General features: G+C 46.7%; 1 protein-coding gene and 1 non-coding gene across 10 annotated transcripts in view; both read left to right on the forward strand.

Annotated features, from left to right (window-relative positions):
• Positions 1–1,714: 1,714 nt before the first annotated feature.
• The window catches only part of LOC108924920 (forkhead box protein J3-like), an 88,346-nt gene continuing 66,205 nt past the window's right edge, over positions 1,715–23,855 (forward strand). For 3 of the 9 annotated variants that reach the window (XM_018736560.2, XM_018736563.2, XM_018736562.2), the window contains exons 1-2: positions 10,482–10,615; positions 18,003–18,092. In XM_018736560.2, coding sequence (XP_018592076.1) covers positions 10,532–10,615; positions 18,003–18,092 — 174 coding nt within the window. In that variant the 5' untranslated portion in view covers positions 10,482–10,531. Of the gene's footprint in view, positions 1,892–1,966; positions 2,048–2,515; positions 2,538–8,775; positions 8,810–10,481; positions 10,616–17,564; positions 17,618–18,002; positions 18,093–23,855 lie in introns of those variants that run through there. The other 6 variants (XM_018736570.2, XM_018736561.2, XM_018736569.2 and 3 more) reach the window with 6 other exon arrangements.
• trnac-gca (transfer RNA cysteine (anticodon GCA)) lies at positions 19,954–20,025 on the forward strand. The gene has a single exon. It is a non-coding gene; the product is annotated as a tRNA-Cys (tRNA).

Consider the following 23,855-nt stretch of genomic DNA (forward strand, 5'->3'; position numbering starts at 1 on the left):
AAGTGTGTTTTAAGCAAGTAAAAATACAACAGATGATAAAGAATTCAAAAACATAACATACAGGTAGGACAAATATTAGAAACACCGCATGAAAAAGTTTTTGATCTTTGAAGCATCTAAATTACAAAGAAAGGTATGTGTGGGTGAGTCATAATAAACTGAATACCGATGACCAGTGCCAGTACATGCCAGCTGTATAAAAGGTCTGGGGCAGCACTTTATTATGTGTTTATTTAAAAGAAAAAAAATAAATAAATCAATAGTGCTCTGAAATAAGCCAAATAGTGTTCCAGTTGCAGACACATTAGTCAGAAAGTTGTAAAAAATGTTAAAATCTGAAAAGGAGAGCAGTTTTAAAAAAAAATCATGAGGTCATGACAACGTGAAAGGAAAGGATGATGGAATTTGCAGAAGAGAACAGTGGTTGCAGGCAAGGCTCACTGACGGGGATAAATGGACTCGTAACAGGAGGCTTCCTTAAAACAACAATACAAAGGCCTTGAATATTACTGCGGCACCGAATAAACAACCCTGACCCAGTCTGAACAAAAACAACGCGGTGCAGGCTTCACCAAGCTGGTTTTCATACGGCGGCTGGAATTCAGAACCCACTTGCACCCAAGTCTTAGACTCATTAGGGAGTGAAATAGTATAGCCTAATTAGTCATCTTTTAATTTATTCCTGCATCAAGAGGGATTTGCGTAGAGAGAGTTAAAGAGGGTCTGCAGACAATATTGCTTATTGCCAGCTGTTAAACATGGTGGTGGATCGGTGTCGATATGGAGATCGCTGCTGCGGGAATTAATGAGTCCAATGATTTCTCTGCTTGGTCATATAATGACCAGGGAATTGGAGCCAATTAGGACAGCAGGTGCACAGTTTTCTCACAATTTCCTCCATATTCCAAAATGATACATGGCGCTTAATGGATTAAAGGTTGTTTATGGAATATATTGATGTAAAATTCCTCCCACTGTTCTTGCCCAGTGACCAGATCTGAACATCACAGAACCTTCACGCGAAGTTTCGGAGCCCAGCTTGCACGGTAGGTGTGCTCTCGGAGAACTGGCTTTGCATTTGGAATAACGGTGCCGTGTCCCTCTACACACAGTTCAGGATTGGCCTGGCGGCATTCCAAGAAGGAGTGAAGCTGTGGTTCTGCTCCTTTCCAACTGTCTGATCCTCAGAAATGTGTGTTTCTAATAAACTGTCCACCCCCATCGTTGCAGTTCTTCGTTCAGCCACTAGTGGGCACTCGTGCATTATTTCAGCGGCAAGATAGTCAACCCCCCCATATAGCTACGCTTGTGAAATGAATAAATGTTATTTTTCGTCTGTTAAATAACCGTAATTTGTTAGTTATTGGACTGATGTATTTTAAAAGCAATGAAATTCGAGACGGTCCTACATTTCAGCAAATGGTGATGTTAATTTCACGTTTTAAATGGTCGGGACGAAAACGTGTAAATCCATTATAAATGCATTGTTTGCTTAGGCCATAATGGCTTGCGTCGGATTGATATACTGGTTGTGGCGTTTGACGCGTACGTTACGTTTGAGCTCTAAAACAGTCTCAAACGCCACCGATTAAAGAAAAACGGGGATCTACTTAATCTTGCGTATGTGGATGCGATATTAGTCGGATGTGCGCTGCGGGGAGGGATCTGGGATGTGCTGCTCGAAAGTAGTTCCGGGCGTTTCGGCGAAGGAGCGGGTCCCCGGATGTTCGCTGTGGAGCGCGAGTCGACCGGGGGGAAAGGTGTCTCAGCGTTGGGACGGTACTGACCGACACGCCGGCTAGCGGGAAGCCAGCGCGCCTGGGAGAACCGCGCGACGCGTCAGCGCCGGGGGGGGGGCAAGGAGCTCAGACCCCCCTGGGTGAAGATCAAGGTGCAAAAGGGGAGGGGTCGGGCTGGGTTGGGTGGTGGTGACTGACTGCTACTCGTGCACGAACGTGAACCTGAACCCGGACCGGCGCGCCGCACCGCGCCGCACGTTTAACATGTCTGGAGTAAGTGCGCGGGAATTGGCGCGAGAGGCCTGACGGTAGGGTGTTCCCCGCGGGGCAGCGGAATGCCGCGGAGCCCGGCGATGACGTCGGCCGGACAGGCCTTCACGTGCGCTGTCCCCGAACTTCTGGGGCGCACAAGTGCTCGCGCTCGAGACGGCAGGCTCTGCGCGCTCTCCGTGGGCGAGACGAGAGCGCGTCGCTTGTCGCGTGGCGGGCCACGCAGCTGGCCGCTTGCTCAACTTTGTTGCACAGCCGAACTGTAACTGGGAGATAGGTGCACGGCGGCGGAGACGCGCGCGCCGACTCGACTGTGTGTGCGAGGCGAGGGCGTCCCGGATTCTTTCGCTAATTGATATTTTGCTGTTTGTGACGTTATCGTTGTGACACGACCCGCGGTGCTGCGTGTGGCATGTTAACTAACGGCCTTGGCACTGAGTGACACTGAGGCGAGCACATTCGCACGAGACCTGTCATCGCGCGTCTGCCGGAGCTCCCGCCAAAACGCACAGAGACAGTGCGTATTAGGTACAAAAAAAAAAAAAAAAAAAAAATACACACACGTCCACGCCGAAAATCTGGTAAACTTAAGATGCGAAGTTCTTTGTGGGGCGGGCGGGGAGTTGCCGGTTGGCGAACAGGTCTCCGGCTAGTTCCTCAGCTGCGGGCGAGAAGAGAACGTAGCACCGCCGGCGGACTGGGGGGACGGGTCCGGACTGCACGTGCGTGCCGGCGGGGCTGCGCGAGCCAGGTGGCGCGCGCGGCAGGTAGGTCCAGAGCATGCGCGAGTCGCGCCGAGGACTAAGTTGCGCGGACCAGGTGGGTCCAGCCCCGCAGGTGTGTGCGTGTACTGTCGAGCTCCGGGAGAGAGCCGCACGCGGAAGGCGGGTTCGGGGGCGCGCGCGCAGCGCTCGCCTCCGCGCTTGTGTCTCTGACAGGTTCTGATTGATTGCGTCTCCGCGTTACCTTGGCAATGAGCACTGATGCCGTGGTACTGGTCCATGAAGAAGGGTGGTGGGGGGGTGACAACGTTGGGATCGATGATCAATGTCCGTTGCCACAATGAAACCCTGTTGCCTCAACATGTGATCCTTTGTTGTTGACTTTGTGTGCGTGTGGGGAGGCGTGTGATGGTAACACCTGCTGTTACCATCATCACCTCCTCACTCCTTTTTATTGTGCTTTTGCTGTCATCTCGTGATGGATGTCTCCGCGCAACGTGGCACAGTACTGGAGTGTCCTTCGCCGCACGTGTGACCTCAGCCTTTCTTTACTGCAGCTGAGTGGGAAAGATGAGGATTCATGCTTCGGAAGAACGGGGTGAAGTCGGGAGCCGCGCGTCATCGGAAAACTCGTGCTCAAAATCGGCCGTACGTGGAAAGGGACGTTTGCGGCGGAGGCACAGATGTCAAATAAAGCAATGTGGTATTTTTTTTTTTTTTTTGGTGACTTCACTGGTATTTTGTATGTTATCCCTGTATAGTGCAGGTCCAGAAGGTATTTCAGGGTTTTTATTAAGACGAGGTGCTGCTGATTACGTGTATTTATTGAGCTGATCCTTTTCTCCAAGAGTGACTTACAATGTTCAGCTACTGACAATTGTTTATCCGTTTGTACAGCTGGACTATCTTTACTGAAACAACTTAGGCTCTCTTCTTTTAAAATTTAGTACCTTTCATAAGGGTACTACAGCAGGAGGTGGGATTCGAACCCGCGATCTTTGTGTCGAAAGGCTAACCGCTCGCCTGCCAGCTTCCCCGACGATTAGGTGGTTGTTGAAGATGCTGCGGTGATTTGTGGCACTCGGACTTGGGTTAGAGGGAGGTGTTTTATTATTAATTCTTTAATTCTGACACTTTTCTCCAAAGTGGCAGAACGTTAAGCTGCTTGCGACGATTTACTCATTTATACAGCTCGTTGATTTTTCTCTAAAATTGCAGTATTAGTAATTGTAAATGGCAGTTGAAGGTAAGTATCAAGGGTACTGCTGTGGTAGTCTGCTGTAGGAGACTGGAATCATACCATTGTTATTTAAATGCATGGCAGCGGCACTAACCACTGCGCCACCTGCTGCCCCTCATGACTCTTCATGAGTCCGGCGTCACATGCGGATCCTGCTCTCTACTCCTAGTGTGGTTTTGCTCGCCACGATTGTAAGACGGAGGGACGCTAGTCTCATGCGGTCTCCCCTTGCAGATCGTATCGTTGCAATATTTTTCGTTCGCCAGGGCTGCGTCTCCTGAAGGACCGCGGAGCAGCGCCGAGGAAACGTTCGTCTTGCGGCGAAGGGGAGCGTGTGTTTCGGACGGGAAATCCGAGCGGCGCTTCGCCGTTCAGGAGCAATAACGTTACGGGAATTAAGCCGTCTCCGCAGGGCTGTGGATGTAAGTGGAGGCGATGTGTGTGATTTCTACCCGTGCGGAGGGCCTGGAAAGTATCGCCTCGAGGCGGCCCGCAACCAGGGCGGCCAGGTCAGGACTTGCAGCTCGGAGGGCGGCTCGGGGGGCGCGGGGGGTGAGCGCTCCTGCCCTCGTTCTCATCGGGAATCCGCTTTGTGTCCGTAGCTCCCCTTCTTTACGTTCCTGGGCTACAGCTGCGCACTTCTTCAAAGCCGCTCTGGAAGCGATCACGATTTTCATCTGCATCTCGGTAGCATGTAGCTTGTCGGGGGGCTTTGGAGGGGGGGGGCACTGTTTTTGGCGGCAGATGATATTTTGGGGTCCTCGCGGTGCGGCGAGATGTTTTGGGGACACGTTATTAATTGCGCAGGCAGGCAGGCAGGCGGGTGGCTCTAGTTGGATTGGCACCGATTACATCATCCAGCATTTGCCCATGGGCCGTATAGCTCATTTGAAAGGTTAGATGTTGTTTCTATCAGAACCGGCGAAACCCGGTATCGTCTCGGTGCGTTGCATCAGTCGCGATCGTAGACGAGCGGTCGGCGATCGAGTGAGATCAGTGCGACGAGGCGCTGGAACTCGGGGGCTGGCGGAAATTTTAACGATTCGGTCCTTGCGGGGAGAAGTGCCCACCTTTTTTGTTGGAGCTAAAACGCCGAGTTGTGTTCGTTTTTATTTTTTTCCTTTTAAAAGAAAATTTATCTGACGTTTCTCTCTAAAATAAATGTAATGTTTGGTTTGTTTCCTAAGCTTCTTATGATTTTCTGATTTATACAGCATGTAATTCTCATTGTGTCAGTTCAGGGTAAGTAACTTCAGCTAGGCCTCTGCAGCCGGAGCAGGGATTCGAACCCCGACCCATCCTGTCCCATCGCGTGCACTGTGGTGGCTCTAACCGTTGCCCTAATCGTTGCTCTATGTGAGCACAAAAGAAGTGCTGTATTCATTGCTTGAATCTGGTGTTTTATCAGCTATTTGACCCTTTTCTTCAAGGTCATTAGTAGTACTAGGTTTGCGTATGAAAGGAAGTTACTTATCCATTTGTACCACTGGTTAATTTTTACAGTGTCGATTCAGGAAAAGTACCTTGCTCCCCCCCCCAACCACTGCGCCCCCTGCTGGTCCTCTACAGAAGGTCCAAGAAATGAGACTGCCTTTTACAGATGGCTGTAGTGTGAGCGATTGAAAGGAGCTGCGGGAGGCCCCGCGTGGATCGTGGTCTTGCGCGAGACGCAGCGTGTGCACGTCGACAAGGAAGGGCTCATCAGGAAGCCATTCAACGAGAACTGCTAAGTTGCGTGTTGGGCAACTCTCTTACTTTTCGATGTAAAAGCCAATTTATACACACCTATGAGTCGGTGAAACATTTTCTCAGCGCCGATGCTGAGCGGGAAAACATTGAGTACGCACGATTTTTTTTAAAATACTTTTTTGGCTTTGTCTCAGTACTTCCGGAAAGAGTTAGGCAGAAGCGTGGTGGTTGTCTGGGCTCCAATAGCAATGCAGTTATTATGTTTGAATATGGGAGAACCGAGAGCGTCCCCCCTCCCCCATTCCCTCGTTCCCCTCCTGCTCCTCCAGTTCAGATCTCAGGGTCTTTATTTGGACATTTTGCTAATTCCCATCAAGATGAGAGCTGCCTGAACAGACTTTTTTTCACGTTATTGATGCCAGAATTTTTACGCTGGCTTAAACGGCCTTGATTGAGAGTAATTTGACTTTTTAATTGCAGAACAGCTGCCACAATTTGTGCTGATTGCCCTTTGTGGAAGTTCTCGGCGGATCGCTCGCGGAGCCCGGCGCACTTCATTAAATGCACGACGAGGAATTGGACAAAATGGAGCCGGGATGAATGTCGTGCGTTTGAGTTATTCGGAAGCCGAGATTTAGATAAAGAACGTGTCAGCAGCCATTAATTGGAAAATAGTTTTACATGCGCAGCGTATGTAAAGCATTTCGCTTTTTCAACCTCAAGTGCATTGCACGACAGTATCCAGTGCCGTTCACGTTGGTCGTTCTGCGTGAATAGATTTTGACAGCTTGTTGTTTTTTTAAATATGTTTTTAAAAATATTTCACTTTTTTTTTCTTTTTTTTTTTTTTTTAAATAGCTGACAACATTTTGATATTCTGAGATACTCTGCAGTCTTCATCCGTTATCAATAATCGCTTGTCCGGCATAGGGTCGTGGTGGTTCAGAGACTATTCCAGAAGCACAGGGCCTGAGGGAGGGTACTTCCTGGACAGTTGACCACTTCCTCCCAGGACACTCGCGCGAAACGAGCGGTTCGGAATGGCCGGTGAGCCTGACGCACACGTCCGGGCGGTGGGAACATGGGGGGAACGTGCAAACTCCACGCGGACTGAGCTGGATTAGAACCCGCTTCTCAGTGTACAGCCCAGGAGCTCTGCGGCTCCAGCTCTACCTGCTGCACCGCCGTGCTGCCCCCTACTCTGAAGCGACAGGTTTTGAATGTTTATTTCTGATATTGTTGAACGCTACGCAGTGTTTTTTTTTTTTTTTTTTTTTTTTTTTCCCTCCCAGGGTTTCCACTTGCCGTTACATAAGTAGTCGAGCTTTAAAGGGCGTCGGTGTTAACGGCGCATTATTTTATTTCCTCTTGTCCGTTTTAAATAATTTGTGATACTGCAGAAAGTGTAACTTCTCCCGCATACTTTCGTTTGTTTTACTTTCTCTTCGGCAGACGCGACCCTTCGTATCCCCTCGGTGACTGGTGATGTCGCGATCCGCTCGTTTCTCGGAGAGGGTTTAAATTATTCTCCTTATTCTCCCCGCAATCACCTTAAAGCCCTAATCAGGGCACAGCACACACTGCTTTTTTGTTGTTATTGTAATGGAACACTTAAATGAGAGGGGAAAAGAGCAAGTGACACACGTTCAATCAGTTGTGTGTGTTTTTTTTTTTTTTGCATTTCTGATGCAAATGTCACTTCTCGAAATCACACCCCGTGTTCCGTGGTATTGATTGTATTTGCAGATCCCGTGGAGAGGCCACGCCACATCACTGCAGCATTTGGAAGTGACCCCCCCACCCCATTGGTGATTCAGCCCTATAACGATTTATTTGGCCGAAACAAAATTGTAATGTGTTGTCGAAGCGTCTTCTCCGATTTCCTTTTAATTAAGAATAAAATGTGGTATTGTACCTCGTCCCAGAATTTAATGACAAGCGTGTGTAGAATAATTTTAAAGAATGAAACTGATTTTATGGACTGTTTTGTCGCCCTGTAGAGGAAGGGGTTCAAGAAAAGGTTGTGATGTGGATTAATTTTAGATTTTGTGTGTATGTTGAGAAAGAGGGGTCTGTCAACATTTCAGTGTCTTTGAAGGAGGTCCTGTTCCAGCTCCTCTTCAGGTGGTTTTCATCTTTAAGACCATCTTTGAGATTTTGCTGAATGAGATGCGGAAAGTGGGCAGCATGGTGACACAGCGGGTAGCGCTGGTGCCTCGGCACCTCAGCCGCACGTTTCGTTAGATTCCGACTCATTGGAGAGAACGTGCCGACTCCACCCAGTTTGTAGGGGTTTCTTGCCAGTGCTCTGGTTTCCTCCGGCAGTCCAAAGTAGCATTTCAGGCGAACAGATGACTCTAAATTACCCTGTGTGTGTTTTGTGTGAGAGAGAGATTACCATGTTATGGACACCCTGTGTTTCCAGGATAGGCTCTGCGCCACAGTAGCACTACATTGCTGTCCAAGTGACTGTCAATGAATGACAGGTAGAAAGCAAATTTACCTGTTTAAGATGGTAAATGTCCAACATTTCATGGTTTTTTTTAAAAAAAATAAATTAAAATTATTATTATTTTTTTTTTTTTTTTTTGAAAAACATCGGTGGCGTTGTTTGGTCGCCCAGATAAATTAACACTCGCTCATCTCGTATTGAACCCTTTGCCGTTTTCCCCTCCCGGTATGAAACGGAGACTGGAATGCGCTTGCTCTTTGTTTGCGTCAATGAGAAATGCGTACAAATGTGTGAAGATGTGAAATCATTTTGGCTCCCGTCGATGTGCGGCTTTTGGGATCCGCGAGAGGAAGCGGGGCGGAGTGCCTGCATTGCAATAAGTGATGCATCCTAAATGACTCATTTCCAGTAATAATCATCGCTGACCTTTAGCACCCGATTACCATACAGTTTGCGGGACTCTTCTATGCATGGCTCGTGGGATTTCTTCTTGCCCGAGCGGCCGTGCCTGGGCACCCTGCTGCGTGGCGCATCCGGGAAGCGCCTGCTTCGAGGTCAGCTTCAGGGCGGCGGGTCGTGAAGCCGACCTGGGAACACGAGGAGGAACGACGCTTGATCCGTTAACGGAGCCGGTTTCCCGCAGACGTTTATGGACGTCACTTCAGAATCTCCAAGTGACCTGACTAGGAGCTGATGGGTATTTATTAATTTTTGGTTCTCTCTGCGTCGTGGAAGGTTTGAGGACGAGCGGCGATTCATGACAACCGTGGTGAAGATGCCACGGTGCGTGTCGCTGGAGCCTGAACACATCTCATCTTTTTTTTTTTTTTTTTTGTAGTGGTGGACTGATGTTTAATTGCTCCGCTGATACGATAGAGATGTGAAATACTGTTCTGAAATTGTCCCTGCCGGTCCATCAGCATGGCCTGTGTGTGTGTGTGTGTGTTTTAAATCTTTTTTCCCCTCCCCCCAGTGGCTCATTAACACCGATTCAGCCCTGAGTGCCACTTTACTGTGTTTCGCACAGTGCGCTCGGCGCTCACCTGCTTTCGCAACGTAGGCCTGGCGCCACCCCCCTCGCTACGCCCGTTTCCCCGCGTCTCTCTGCCGTCTGCGTGATTTTAACGCTCTGACAGCTCTCCCATAGATGAGTTTGCTCGGGGCTACAAGTGCGTTGAGTGCGTGGGGTCGAGGGAGTGGCGCTGGGCTTACGGCGCTGTCGTCGGCGGTCCGCAGCGGGTCTGTGAGAACACCTAGAGACGAAGATCATTTAGCGCACACGTGTGTCAAGCGATGACAAACCGCTCAGCGAGATCCTGCCAGCGTTTTAATGTTTTTATTTTTTTTTTTTGTGTTTCAGCCAGCTGTTGTATATGCGGCGGATTCGATTCAACGTAGCTTCCTGGTTATACGATAAAAGAAGCCCAAGAGCACAGGAAGCCGCCTCTGCCGGCAGGGCGAATACGCCTCTGAAATACAGTACCTCTTAGGGTCACGAAGGCAGCTGTGAGTATTTCTCAAGTGCTGCACGTTTAGAGTGTCAGCGTCACCCGGATACTAAGAAGCCGAGTCAAAAAAAAAAAAAAAAAAAAGGCGTCCGCAGCGATAGAATCTGGTCAGACTGAAATTACTGCGATTCCTTTTTCTTACCCTCGTAAAACAGGCCATTTAACATTTTATGTTTCTTATCTGACCTTTTTGCCAAAGTGACTCACCGTTACACCATTTATAATGATTTAACTTGTTCGTGCAGCTGAGTAGGTTTAACTTGAGCAGCTCAGTAAGATACGTAAATACCTTGCTCAGGGGTAACGGCAAGAGAATGAATTTGAAGCTCGGTCCTCAGATTTTATAGCAGCATATCAAACCTGATTCTTTTCTCTGCAGTACAGGTGTAGCTGTCAGATGTTCAGAATTGACAGGTCACCTATTCGCAGTTTAGGAATTGGTGTGTTGGAATGAATGCCCTCTGTTCCTCGGAGCTGCTGAATCCCTTCCAGCATTCAAGAAGAATCTGGAAACTCGTCTCTTTGAAACACATATCTTTCCTAATACTTTTGTGCTAAAAGTATTCTATAGTACTATACTTAACATGGCGATGGAATACTTTGCTAATTTTTTTTGCCTACGTGTCTGCTGTTTGAATGTCACTTGTATTGACAGCCATGTGAATAATGGTTTCCAGCAAAGTGGCGGTATCAGGCAAAGAAGCCGTGCCTTAATCTTACATTTCCCTTTAAAGCACTTTGTCTGTTGTGAAATCCAGTTTTGTTTACTCTGAGCCATGCGTCACGGGTGGAGAAAAGCGTCTTCCAAATGAATGTGTGTACCGCGGTGTGAACCCGAAGGGCAGTTTTTTCCTTGAACGGTTTTAAAATTGTGAAAGAATTTTGTGAGAGAATGTCAGAAACAACGGAGCATGGAGACCCCGGCGAAGTCCGTGTCCCCCGTCTCCTGTGATGCGGCGGAGCCCAACGCTGACGCTCCCACTCGAGAGCTTCAGGTGAGCTGACTTACTGCGTCCTTAAAGGGGAAAAAGAGTTGAAGCCGAACGCAGGTCTTGCGTGGCTAAAGTTTGGGACCATCGCTTGAAGGCTTGTTGTGACATTTTGCCAAAAAAAAATGACACGGCGATGGAATGCTTTAAAAAAACGATTAGGAGGGATATGTGTTTGAAAGAGATGGGTTTCCAGACCCTTCTTGAATGCTGGAAGGAATTCAGCAGCTCTGAGGGACGGAGGGCGTTCGTTCCAACGCCTTGATCCCCGTCATCCGCACTGTGTTAGTAGTCCAGCTCTTCGCAGCGCAGCCTGTGACCTCGGAGCGCTGAAGGACTGGTGACGGTTCTGGATGTATTCTATGGAACTACATACAATTTTTCACACATTTATGGAGCGCAGCAGTTTATTTCACAGACACGCACTACAGGCAGAATCACCGGTTCACGTGAAACGCATGCTGTTGGACTGTGGGAGGAAACCAGAGCACCTGGAGCAAACCCACACGAATATGAAGGAATGTCTAAAATCCATAAAGAGAGCCAGATTAGAACCTGGGAGTGGTGAGGCACCAGCACTACGTGTCGCACCTGCCCGAGGGACCTTTTGTGTTTAGGTGTGGAGCCCCAGTGTTTGATGGTATCTCTGCAGTTTATCTTGTGGACCTCTGCTGCACTTTACTCGCACTGTTTACGCAGCACTTTTTAGCGGTTTCGCTGACACCTTCGCGGTGGTTTTCGACACGCGTGCCTTGTGTTGTATGTTACACGTCCGCCTTCGCCCATCCGTGCGGGTGGAGGTGCCTTGTGTACTGCAGCTTCGCGGCTTTGTCGCTTAAATTTCTCTTTATTCGCTTAGCTGATGCTTTTCTCCAAAGTAACTTGGAGTAAATCTACTTGCAATTATGTACCCATTCATACAGCAGAGTAATTTTTACTGGAGCAAATCGGGGTTAAGTGTCTTGCTCAAGGGTACTACAGCAGTAGGTGGGATTTGAACCGGCAACGTTTGAATCCGAAGGCAGCTGCTCTAACTCCTACGCTAAACCGTCAAGATATATAAACAATTAAGAGGCGTGATTGCTACTTGTATAATACGGCTTTGTAAAATTGTTTTCGTGCGTTGATGTTATTGTGTTTATATTATAATTTTCCATATTCGTATTATAATATCTCCTTGTTGCACTATAATTTTCACTCTTTTCTAAATCTGTTGTCTTTTCAGCACAACCGGAGCACTTATTTTGCTTGGTAGACATTTTATTTAAAAGTAACTTGGAACAGAATCCCAAAAAAAAAAAAAAACGCCCTGTAAATACAACAAACGTTCGTGTAAATGAAACGCACTCGTCGATTGAGACATCGACTGGGTCGATAGGAAATGTGGTTTTTTTGCGGCGGAGCGGCCGGCTGACGTAATCGTATAACGAATGGAGCGGTCGTCATTTGACGTTGAGACTCCGAAGATGACACGACGAGGTTGATGGGACGGCCATCGTACGTCCGGGTGGTTCTAAGTCCGAGATTGCCGCTGATGTGATGTTTAGATGCTATTAATGCGCTGTATTATTTGTAAGTGGCTGTCAAGTTCGTCCTCGGGGTGCGGGTTGACACCTCGAGCTTGTCCGCCGCTCACCGACCAGGTCTTCGGCGAAAACCGTCAGACTCATTGAGGCTGCGTTTTAGGAGCCAAGCTCAGAGCGTTATGGAGTCTGTGAGGAAGATCAAAAGGGACAATTTAATTTAAGCGGACCTCATTTGGAGGGAGCCGGAGCAATTACAGTAACGGCCGTCCGAGGCCATTTCGCAGACAGCCGGCGGCTGATGCGCGAAGGTAGGGGAACGCGCCGCGTCTTTGAATTATGTTTAAAGGCTCACTGTGACAGGAACAGAGGATTAAGAGTATCGTTTTGTATGCTAAAGTCCCCCCCCCCCAAACCCCCCCGCTCAGTTTCTCTACATTTGAGGAAGGCGTTCTAATTACGAACAGACTGATATTGTAGAGAGAAGATGGAATCGTGCTTAATGAGCTGGACCTGCGACCAGCGGTTAGTGGTGGTAGAAGTGGCATTACGGTAACATCGCTAAGGAAACCCCGAGCAAACCGCACGTATCGTGTGTTGTGACGTTCGACACCATCGCAGTTCTGTTTCAATTTTGGGAGCAGTTTTTATTATTAATATCATTTCAAAACCCAGCTTCTGGGTTTCTTTGGCTGGGTGCTCTAATCTTTTTTTTTTTTTCCCGCCCCTCCCCCCCGGAAATGAATGAATTTTTAACAAGTTTTTCCTGCGCTGCATGGGGGAGCAGCAGGCCACAGGAGGCGCTGTGTGATGCACGGTCCCATGCTGTCGCGTGGCAAACGAAACGCTCGGCTCCCCCCGTTGCGGGTGCGGAGCGAGAGTCGAGCTTTCGTTCTGCGCTGCCGGCGGAACCGGCTGCTCCTCGGTCTCCCGGGGAGGTCGGAGGAACGCGAGGTTGCCGGTTCGAGGCTCGGGAAGTGCCTAACCTGCGTTTTACAGCGCAAGATGCTCTGCCTGAGATGTAAACGGTCCGTTTACCCCGACATCCCAACTCGACTTATGGATTTTACTTCTGAATTATTCAGATGTTGGAACTTTTTTTTTTTTTTGATGTTTTCTTTGGAAAAGAATCAGTAAAACTTGTATGTTGAATATAATACCTTCTTATACCATACAGAACAGTGGCTCTCCAGGTAGAGCTGGTGGCTCACTGTGCCTGAGCTGCACATACGGGCGAGGGTTCGAATCCAGCTCAAGGTTTGTTAAGTTTGCGTGTTCACCACATATTCACAGTCCAAAGACATGTGTGGAAGAAGGCAAAGGTAAATCACTTCTGTACTGGCTCTTGTGGTAAAAGCCATGGGTTGACCTTTACTCTACAGCACATACTACCCCACCTCTGTACCATCTAGGGGGAAATTTACAGTATCCCCATCAGTTGCATGCATTGCTTGAATCGATGCACAGCTTGTTGAAGGGTTGCGTGAATAGTGGGACACATTGTAGTATTTGCATTTATTTACTTGGCTGATACTTTTCTCCAAAGCAACTTAGATTTCATTACTCAAATATACGATTCGGTCATTTTTACTGTATCAGTTCAGGTAAGTACCTTGCTTAAGGGTGCCGCGGTCTGACGTGAGATTTACACCTGGAACCTTTGAGGGCTGAGTTGTACATCTAACCACTACGTCACCTTCTGGCACTATGCTGACGTGGTGCTACCTGCTACCCCATTGCTTTATGGGCTGCTGTTCATCTTGCGGAGATGTGAGTTCCGCACAATACCGTCGTATGGGGATTCCACGCATATCGCGTGTCCTTTTAATTCAACATACACCACTGCGTGCGTTCGTAGTGTGGCGCATTGCCGGTGTGACAAAGAGCCGTCAAAGCACGCATTGCTGAACCATTATGAAACGTTCATTGATGCAGATAATTTTGAATTTTTTTTTTTTTTTTTTGATGATTTGCGTTGCTTTGAAGACGAGCAGCGAACTGTTATTAACCTTTATTTAGCCGGTGCGTTTTTCCACGGGAACAAGCAGAGCTGCTTCTGTACTCTAATTGACGTCAGTGATTTTTCCGTTTATGCACCATGGTATTTTGTAATTTCAGGATAAATACCTTGATCGAGGGTACTGGAGCAGGAGGGGGGAATCAAACCAGGGGCCTTCAGGTTGTAAGGATTAACCCTATTCTCTGTTTATCTGCTGCCCAAGTTCCCTTGCTGTTCAAGTGTTTCCACCCGTTGAATATTGGAAACGTGACGTGTGCTTTTTAACACGGGATCCGTGTCGAAAAACCTCGGGTTGTGCAGGACGTTGAGACGATGCCAGATGAATGCCGAGCGGCGGCTCCGCTCTCCGAAAAGCGGCACTTTATCGGAGCGCTGGCCAGTGCAGCGGGCGTAGCGCCGTCTTGTCGTCGGGTGGAATGTGTTCCGTGTGCGAGGCGTCGCCATTTACAGCCTGTTTAGCCCACACCTCAAGATTTGGAAGCAAGTCGGAGGATTTTTGGCTGCGCGAGCCAATTCTGAGGTTTTTTTTTTTTTTTTTTTTTTTTTTTTTTTTTTCCTCCCCCCCCCCTCTTCTTTTTTCGTTCAGATGTTGAGGCTTTGAGGGCTGATATACATTTTCGCCCGTGGCAATATGCAGATTTGTTTCGCTCCTTCTGTCAGTCGACTTTGGGGCTGCTTATCTTGTCTGTCAATCAGGGTTTACACCCGCGGCACGAACGGAGGCAGGATAGACCGATTGCCCCTCCGTCTGGGGCAGAGATTTTCACTGCTCTTGGCAGAGAGGCGAGCACATAGCACAGGTAGCCTGCAGGGCGGGGCATATGCGTTACCGGGACACACGGAGCCGTGTGGAAAGCTTAGCCGTTCCTTGTCGTTAAGCGTTTGAGCATTTCCGTTTTATTTATTTTATACACATTTTTATTGTCATATTGTCTTTAATTTCCGCTGTCGCCACCCAAGAGGCATAGCACACCTTTTGGTGGTTAACATGCCCACTGTGTCTTTGGAATTGTTTTTCATCCATCCATGATGAGTAACTGCTTCTCCAGTGCAGGGTCGCGGTGGTCCGGAGTCTATCCCAGGGGGGATTAAGAGTCATCAGCCCCGTGGAAACGTCTATAAATTTGAGCACGTGGAGGCGCATAAAAACACGGGAGAGAACACCGGTCTCGTCAGCGACAGAGCTGGATTCGAACCCATGTCCAAACTCTCAATCCAAAAGTTGAGGTACCGGTGCTCCCTGCTGCTTCACTGTGCCACCATGTATTGTTTTTCACACTGTAATCGTTTAGTTATTTACTCTGTGGACACTTTACTCCCGACTTACAATGTTAAATAATCAGCTTCACAATAATGTACCTATTTACGTAGCAGAGTAATTTTTACTGTATCGACACCAGGAGCCATGGGTTCAACCCCAGTTCCTTTGACCTCAGTTCAATAGCCCTAACCACTACACCACCTGCTACTATTCACACTGCACCGTAAATGTGTCCTGCTTCTTTTTCGCATATATCACTGAATTTTGCTGTGATAATTTACAGATATTTGCAGGCTGTTTGTTCATGGTCATATACCATTTAGCGTCTCCCTCTCGTCTTTATTTATTAGGGGGGCGGCTGGTAGCGTAGTGGTTAGAGCTGCTGTTTTTGCACTCAAAGGTCGCAGGTTTGAATCTCAGCTCTGGCTGTAGTATTGTTGAGCAAGGTGCTTACCCTAAAATTGCTCTAATTTTTAAAAAAAAAAAAAAATACCCAGCTATATAAATGGGTAAGTAATTGTAGGTAGATTAACGTTATAAGTTGCTTTGGAGAAAAGCATCAGCTGAATGAATAAGTATAAATGTATCGCACACAGAGATCACATCTAAGTTGCTAACTAGCAGTGTTATTTGCACTGCAGTTTGGAAATTGATTTTATTTCACATCATACATGTTTTTTCTGAAAGCCGTGCGTGTTGAGTTTCAGCAAGACTGCCGTGGTAGCGCTTGGGTCTGCACATATGCGTGGAAACCACCAAGTTTTTTTTTTTTTTTTTTCCCCCCAGCTTGTGCAATAGCGCTTTGAAGGAGTGATTTTGATTCAATATTTATTTCTTTTAAAATGAAAGTTGTTCCCACTTCTGGAGTCACAGGGAGGAGGTTGTCAGGCAGAACTCCTGCCTGTTTTGTTGGAGGAGGGGACACTGCTTTAATCTGTGATCGTGTAGAATTTTCCCTGGGGGGGGGCAGCCATTGTGTCATGTGGGGCCATCGAGGCTTTTCTTTGCCGGACACGACTTTGTGGTCCTCCTGCACAATCTGCTTTTTAAGAAAATGTGATTGGCGTTGCTCGCCGCTTTGACAGCTCCGAGTGCCCGCCTCCCTCGGACACATCGGCAGTCCGACTCGGCGGTCCCTCCAATCCAACGCCCCCCGCGGCTCTGCACGCTCCAGGGTGGCTATTTAGTCATTTATTCCGTTTCCTCTGGAAAAAAAAAAAAAGGGGGGGTACATTTGATGCCATCGCTGCTCTTTCTGTATTCAGTCCCGCCAATTAAAATGCGGAGACTTGGGCTCCTGTGGACCTGAAAGGCTTTTCTTCGGCAGGGTTCCGGGTGGAGACAGCCGCGCGCCCAGCTGAGCGAACACCCCAGCAGCAGAGACCCTAATGGGTAAACCCCCCGCCCGGACATGAGCTTGTGCGCATGTGCCCAGGAAGGACCACATGCGAGCAGCACAGTGCCCAGTTGGCTGCAGGTTCAGTCAGCGTTGCCTGTTAGTCAGGAGGTCAAAGAAGCTGAAATGACAATCAAATTAAGAATATATGCTTATGGGGAGTTTAATTATGCTGATGATCTCCTGACGTTGGTGAAGACCTTCTCGATCCCCAAGCGATAAATGACAAGGCAGATGACCTTAACGAGACACGTACTTAGTTTAAATGCCTTCAAGTGCGTGCGTTTTCCGAGAGTACCGTGTTGTTACTTAAAAACGTGTAACAGTTTGCCAAGGTAAAGAATCCGGTATTCTCAAAAGGCTTCTCAGCACTTAGAGCTGCTGCTGAGCTGATCAGCCTCACACGGCTTGTTACGTTGACATATCCTCCGTAGGCTTGGGCGTTCATTTCGTCCACTCTAGAGGACATTGTGTTTTAAAGTGCACCTCCCAATCTGTACGTGCTGTAGCGTTGAGTCCTAATGCATGTTATATAGGACATCTATACTTTTAAGAGATACCACATGTTGGGGAGTGGAGCTTGGACAACTTTTTCGAAATCCTAGGAATATATCAAAAAACATTTTTCGTGAGGTGGCGCCTCCGGAGGGTTTTACGGTCGGTCCCCTAAGTACACACTTAACTGGGATTGAGAGTCGGCTTGTTACTCCGAGTTTGTAAGCCGAACGTGACGCGGAGTGGGCCGAGGCCTCGTCGTGGATTCCGTATGCAGCTGCCGGTGTGCCGTGTGCCTGCGAAAGCTGAGGAGGTGAGAGTACTTCGAGAATTGCGTGTCTGTATCTGTATCGGTGTTGTATGTGACACGCACTTCTGTTTGCTTGAACTTGAACGTCGCTTTGGAGAAGAGTGCCTGCTACGTGAGTAACTGTAAATGCCAGCAACTCGGATAGCTCAGCGGCGGGAATGAAACTAGAGGGCTCTTCAGACGGGAGCGGAGCGGCGTAGGGGACCGGCGCGCTCGCTCGGCCAGGGCGGCAGCGCCCCGGCAGGAGTATTTGCTGCACGGTGTAAAAACGATGGCACAATAAGGAATAAGACTGTAGCTCTGAGAGTCCCCCCTCCTTTTTTAAAATAAAATAAGAAAAAAATGTGAAATTTTATAAAGTTTGTATGTTATTTACTTTGAATTGCAGACAAGAAATGCTCCTCAAGTCAGAGCTGGAGGTATTACATGGAGGTGGTGGATAACGGACAGGCGGAACTTCACTGACGACTCAAAACTGGTAGGTGTAGAGGCCATTGGAGCACCTGCAGCTTCTTCACCTTCTCTTGGCCCTTCCTCTCTTTTCAAAAACTCGAGAGCACTTTCAGTAATCGCAGCCTGTCGTATGTTGGGTGACGCTCAGATGTGGGGATTTGAATTGCTATGCTGGCTACATCTAAAAAAAACGTTTGTAAAGATAAGTTTGTTGCTTGAAAGTTCGTAAGCTGGGGACCCACCAGATGTGTTTCTACATGTTTTTTGGGGAAGTGGTTAAGTTAGCGGTTTCAGCTGTCAGTTTGAAGGACCTTGGTTGGAAACCCTGGTCCTGCTCTAGTGCCCTTGATCGAGGTACTGACCGTGAGTCGGTACAATAAAAATTACCCTGCTCTATAAATGTGTAGATGACTGTAAGTAGCTTATTATACAAATGCAACTGTGTAAGTTACCTTTGACAAAGGATGTCTGCCATATAATGGTTAATAATGGGCGGCACGGTGGCAAAGCGAGTAGCGCTGCTGTCTAGCAGCTCCTGGGTGGTTCAAGAGGACGTGGGTTCGATTCCCTGCTCAGTCTGTGTAGAGTTGGCATGTTCTCCACGTGTCTGTGTGCATTTCCTCCGAGTGATCTGGTTTCCTCTCACAGTCCAAAGACATGCTGTTCAGGTTCACCCATAGTGTGTGAGTGACAGAGAGAGTGTGTTCCACTGATGTATGAATGAGTGATGCACTGTAAGTAGTGTGTCTAGCAGTGTAAGTCACCTTGGTGAATAAGGTGTGTGGGCTCATAACACTACATTGAGTTCGTTGGAAGTTGCCTTAGAGAAAAGCGTCTGCTAAATAAATGTAATAAAAGTAAATTGCAGCCCCCCCCCCCCCCCGCCGTAATGAGGTTATCTGCCGATCCTAAAAGTGATTCTGCAATGCGATATCCATCTCTTGCAACATCAGCGTGTGCAGGCGATAACGCTTGTTTGGGTCCAATCCTTCCTTTGCCTCTCACAGCGTCGTCCACACATAGCGATGCAGCCAGGGGCTTGATGCGTGTGCTGTTGTTAAATAATTAAGACATCCGAAGTAAAACTTTGGAAGTTCCATCACGCTGCTTCCGTGTCCCCAAAAATAATCTTGCATACGCTATAAAGGGTTGTGTTCCGACTTCAGAAAATTTTAAATTGCTCAAATATCATGAAATAGTAACCATCATTAAAAAGTCTCCCTGAAAACAGGAAATATACATATTAAATATTTTACTAATAATTTTTACAATGTTATTTATTATTTATCGTACTTGCAATATTTAGCAGTTGTACAGTATATTGAACAGAAAACAAACAATTCCGTATGTGCTGAGTTGCGGCTTTTTTATTTTTAGTCTGTTTTTCAGCAGCATTTTTTTTTCTTCTTTTTTAATTCGAGAATTGAACAGCAATAAGGTCACTGGCACAACACAGGAAAGCCTGCAACTTACTTTTTTGGGTCACAGTAATTATGCTGTGTTGAGCATTTGAGTCACTTAACTCTCCTCCCCCTGGAGATGCTGTGGTCGACATGGTAAATGTGAAGCATTGCTGCCGAATTGTAGAATTCAGCTTGAACTTTTGTCATGACTGTCCCTGGTTCCTGGGGTAATTTCAGCAGCACGGGGGGGGAGCAGCCACAGTATCACCGCTTTCAAATAACACATAATTGCATCTTGGAGGCAAGCGTTCTATAATTGTGCCACAAATATAGAAGCAGCAGGTGGCGTAACGGTTAGTGCCGTCACCTTGCTGTTGAAGTTCAACTGCTGTAGTGCCCTTGAACTATAGGGGTAGCTGGTAGTGTCGTGGTTCAAGCTGCAGCCTTTGGATCCTGTGCTGGTTTTAATCTCACCTGTGGGGACGGGGTATAGCTCAGCGGAAGAGCGTTTGACTGCAGCTTAAGAGGTCCTAGGTTCAAATCCTGGTGCCCCCTGAGAAAGATCTGTAGATGCTGGCAGAGGCACCTTGTTGAGGGCTACTTCAACCTGCTAAGAATGGTATTTTTCTTTTTCCTGTATCACCACTTACCCACCTTAGGTGTCTACTATGTTTCCTCAGAAGGGTTTCTTGAGAAACCGCTGTACTTTTGGCTGATTCAATCTCTGTGAGGCCCACAGCATTAGTGGACTCTTTTGTGGGACAGCTGGTAGCGTAGTGGTTAGAGTTACTGCCTTTGGGTCCAAAGATCGGAGGTTAGATCCCTACCTCCGGCCATAGTATCCTCGAGTAAGGTAACTTGCACTAAAAATTGCTCCAGTAAAATTACCCAGCTTTGTAAATGGTAAGTAATTGTAACCTTAACATTTTAAGTTGCTTTGGAGAAAAGGATCAGCTAAATGAATAAATGTAACCTACTGCTGTAGTATCGTTGAGCAAGGTACTTACCCTAAAGTACCCATTTATTGAGCTGGATAACTTTTACTGGAGCAAATAATGGTAGGTAGCTTAATATTGTAAGTCGCTTTGGAGCAAAGTGTCAGCTAAATAAATAAATGTAACTGATGTGGTGACAATTAACCAGCTGTATAAATGGGCAAATCACTGCAAGTAGTTTAGCGTACAAACCTTAGTTTGTAAGTTGCTTTGGATAGAGCTGGCAGCCAAATTTAGGTGCAAGATGTTAGTTTGTGTCTCTGATTGAAAGGTGTTTGATTTCTCTCGCGAAGTGGCCAGATGTCCTTTTCGAAGAGGTGGACTTCGCAACGACCATTCTGCGCTTATTTTCGGTGTCATTTGGCACTGGATTGTGGGTCTCACGGAGAACGGTTGCTTTGCTTCGCCCGAAACGCAGTTGGGTGGTGAACGGCATTTTGTTGACATTTCTCTCTTCTCATTCTCTCCTTCATCATCTCCTGTCCACACTGAGTGTGTCTTTCATATTCAGGTGCTCATGGGTGAGGAATGTCGAGTTTTATTGTCCTCAGCAGTCAATAAGTTCCCTCCTGCCGCTGCTCATACCTGCGTTGGATCTAACGCTAAAGGCAAACAAAAACCTTTTGGAAAAGGTCGGTATGATTCAACTTTCAGTAAATAACTGTCGGAGTTTCTTCCTTTCGGAAAAGAGCTCTTTCTCAGACACCCCAGCCATGCTGGTGACTTGGGGACTTGGTCCAATGGAATAGTATAAGGACTCACACTGCAACGGGACCTGTGTGACACAATGGTTCAGCGTTAAATTGAAGGTTATAAGCTTTCAGATGGGGATTTTGATTTTTGGCAGGTGTGACTCAAATAAAAAAAAAAATAAAAATTCCCCTCTTGTTTTGACCAGCAGCGCTGTCAGGGATGCCTGCCTGCTTGTCAGCAGAACCAGCAGGGTTTCTCTTAAGAACAGTTTTATACAGCAAAGTCTACCCTCAAAGTACAGGTGTTTGACTGTTTCTGCTATTTCTGTGCATTTGAATGAGAGGACTTTCAGTTTAAAGAAGAAAAAAGCTTGCATTTTTCCCAATGATTTTTTTTTATGAATAATGGCGGTTTTTTCGTACTTATAGCACTTTAAGGACCCTGACCATATTAGAGTGGCCACAGAAAGACACACTGGGTTCCTGAGTTGCAAGTGTTCAAGTTGTGAGACTTCAAAAAGAGACATTTTTCAGTTTTTTAAAATTGCATGTTATTCACTGGTCTGTTTTCAAAGAAAAAAGTCTTGTGGAAGGAGAACAAGCTGCACTTCCACAACCAGCTGTTAGGTGGCAGTAAAGAGCAACCAAACAGAACAGGAGTGTGGAACTTGGATCAATGCAGCTTGCTTCCGCAGTGTTTACAGTTAGTTTTTGTGTGGTGTTCAGTGTTGATGATCAGTAACAAGATGACAAACATTGTTCACTGATTTATCCTTGTTTTGAGACAGTGATTTTTTTTTTTTTTTTTTTTTTTAAATTTGTTCTTGCGTAGCTTGAAGTGCCCGAAAGGACTTCTGAGTTGTTATGCTTTTATTAATTTACAATATACAATTTTTCACCAGTCATATTCCCTGCTGCTGATGTAATTTTCGGGGTGGCATTTCTCCTCCTTCGCTCTGTGTGATGACTTAATTTTTTGACACCAAATGCCTCCTACCTCCATTGGCCCTAGATGTTGCGGTAAAACGGCTCCGATGGCGGCTTTTCCTGCCCTGCACAGTTTCTCACTGGGTTTTATTCCCACCCTTGTCCTCATAATGCATGAGGTCATTGTGCCGAGCTCTTTACCGCTCACTTGGAGGTCATTTTTTCTAACGGGAAAGTATCTCCAGGTCTTTGTAACACGTGCGGTCACCTTCTCATAGGGTCGTGTTGGAACGCTTGGTGTGGCGCTTTTCCCCCCACGTCCCTTATGCGCGGCGGTTTGCCGTAACGCATTATCGCGCTTCACATCGTCCGTAGCCTTGCTGTTCTTAAAAGGTTAATTAAATTTTACCTGTCCTGCGGGATGCTGTCGCAGCAGACATGAATCTGGATCGGGATTAAAAAGGAAATAATCAGGATTAGAAGAAAAATCAGGATTAGCTGAAATAATCTGATTAGAATCAATTGGATCAATTATAATAGACTTCACTGTTTCTGAGCTAATTTGATCTTTTTAAAGCTGGCAGGCCTTTAAAAGCGTGTTTATGATACTGATGTAATTTAATTAAATTATTCTTATTGTTGTTGTACATGTGCTCTATTAAATACTGTTGTATTTTCCGTGGTAATTTATATTATATGTGAATTTGTCTCTTCAGTGGAATTTCAAAATCATTGGACTGTTTGGTACCTGACGGTGATGCTGAATTTACTTTATTTGATGTTTTTCTTCAATGTACCTTATAATTATTTACCTATTAATATAGCTGTTTCTTTTTATCTGGAGCAGTGTAGGGTAAGTACTTTGCTTAAAGGTACTACAGCTGGAGTTGGGAGTTGAACCTGTAGCCTTTGGGTCCAAAGGCAGCAGCTCGAACCATTGCGCTCCCGGCAGCGTGCTGGTGCAGTGAGAGGTGCTGGCGCATCGTATCTCCTGAGAAGTCGGTTCAGACATTGGACAGAGAGTGTGGAGTTGGCAGGTTCTCTCCATGTTTGCCAGGGTTTCCTCCAGGTGCTCTGGTTTCTTCTCACAGTCCACATACATGTTTCAGGGTGATTGATGACTATAACCGAATCTGTGCGTGTGCGTCTGTGTGTGATTGCCTTGTCATGGACCGACATCTCGTGCTGGGTGTACCCTTCCTCATACCTTGTGTTCCTAGGATAGGCTTCAGACCAGATACAACCTTTATTCAGCCATTACTCTGGTATTGTACTACTCATTTGTGTATCTTATGATATTTAATTAAAAAAAAAAAAGAAATTGGTGTCGCTATCGGGATTTGTCTGTCTTATGCACCTACTTGAACGATGAACCTCGGTGCAGCAAGTGGTAGGGAACAAACTAGGTTTGCTTGAGACTTTCATGTCTGCAGCTATGTCTCTTCCTCTTAATGTAATGCATAAATTGTACTTTTGCTGAGATGTACATCGCTGTGGACAAAAGCGTCTGATAAACGAATAAATAATAAATGTAATATATGTTTTGCACAAGACTGTGAAATTTTGTTGCGTTGCCTTATAGAAAGTACCAAAACATTCTAGAAAGCATCAGAGCCTAAAAGTTACTGGAATATTTTGTGCTTGGAACCCAGTGCCGAAATTGACCAATTTCAAGAATGTGGATATTTTTTGTAAAAACTGACATATAGTACAAAGCAGTGCCAAAAGTATGATTCATTTAACAAAAATGCAAAAAAAAAAAAAAAAAAAT

This window comes from Scleropages formosus, chromosome 2 (assembly GCF_900964775.1).
Source record: "Scleropages formosus chromosome 2, fSclFor1.1, whole genome shotgun sequence".
Classification (NCBI taxonomy): domain Eukaryota; kingdom Metazoa; phylum Chordata; class Actinopteri; order Osteoglossiformes; family Osteoglossidae; genus Scleropages; species Scleropages formosus.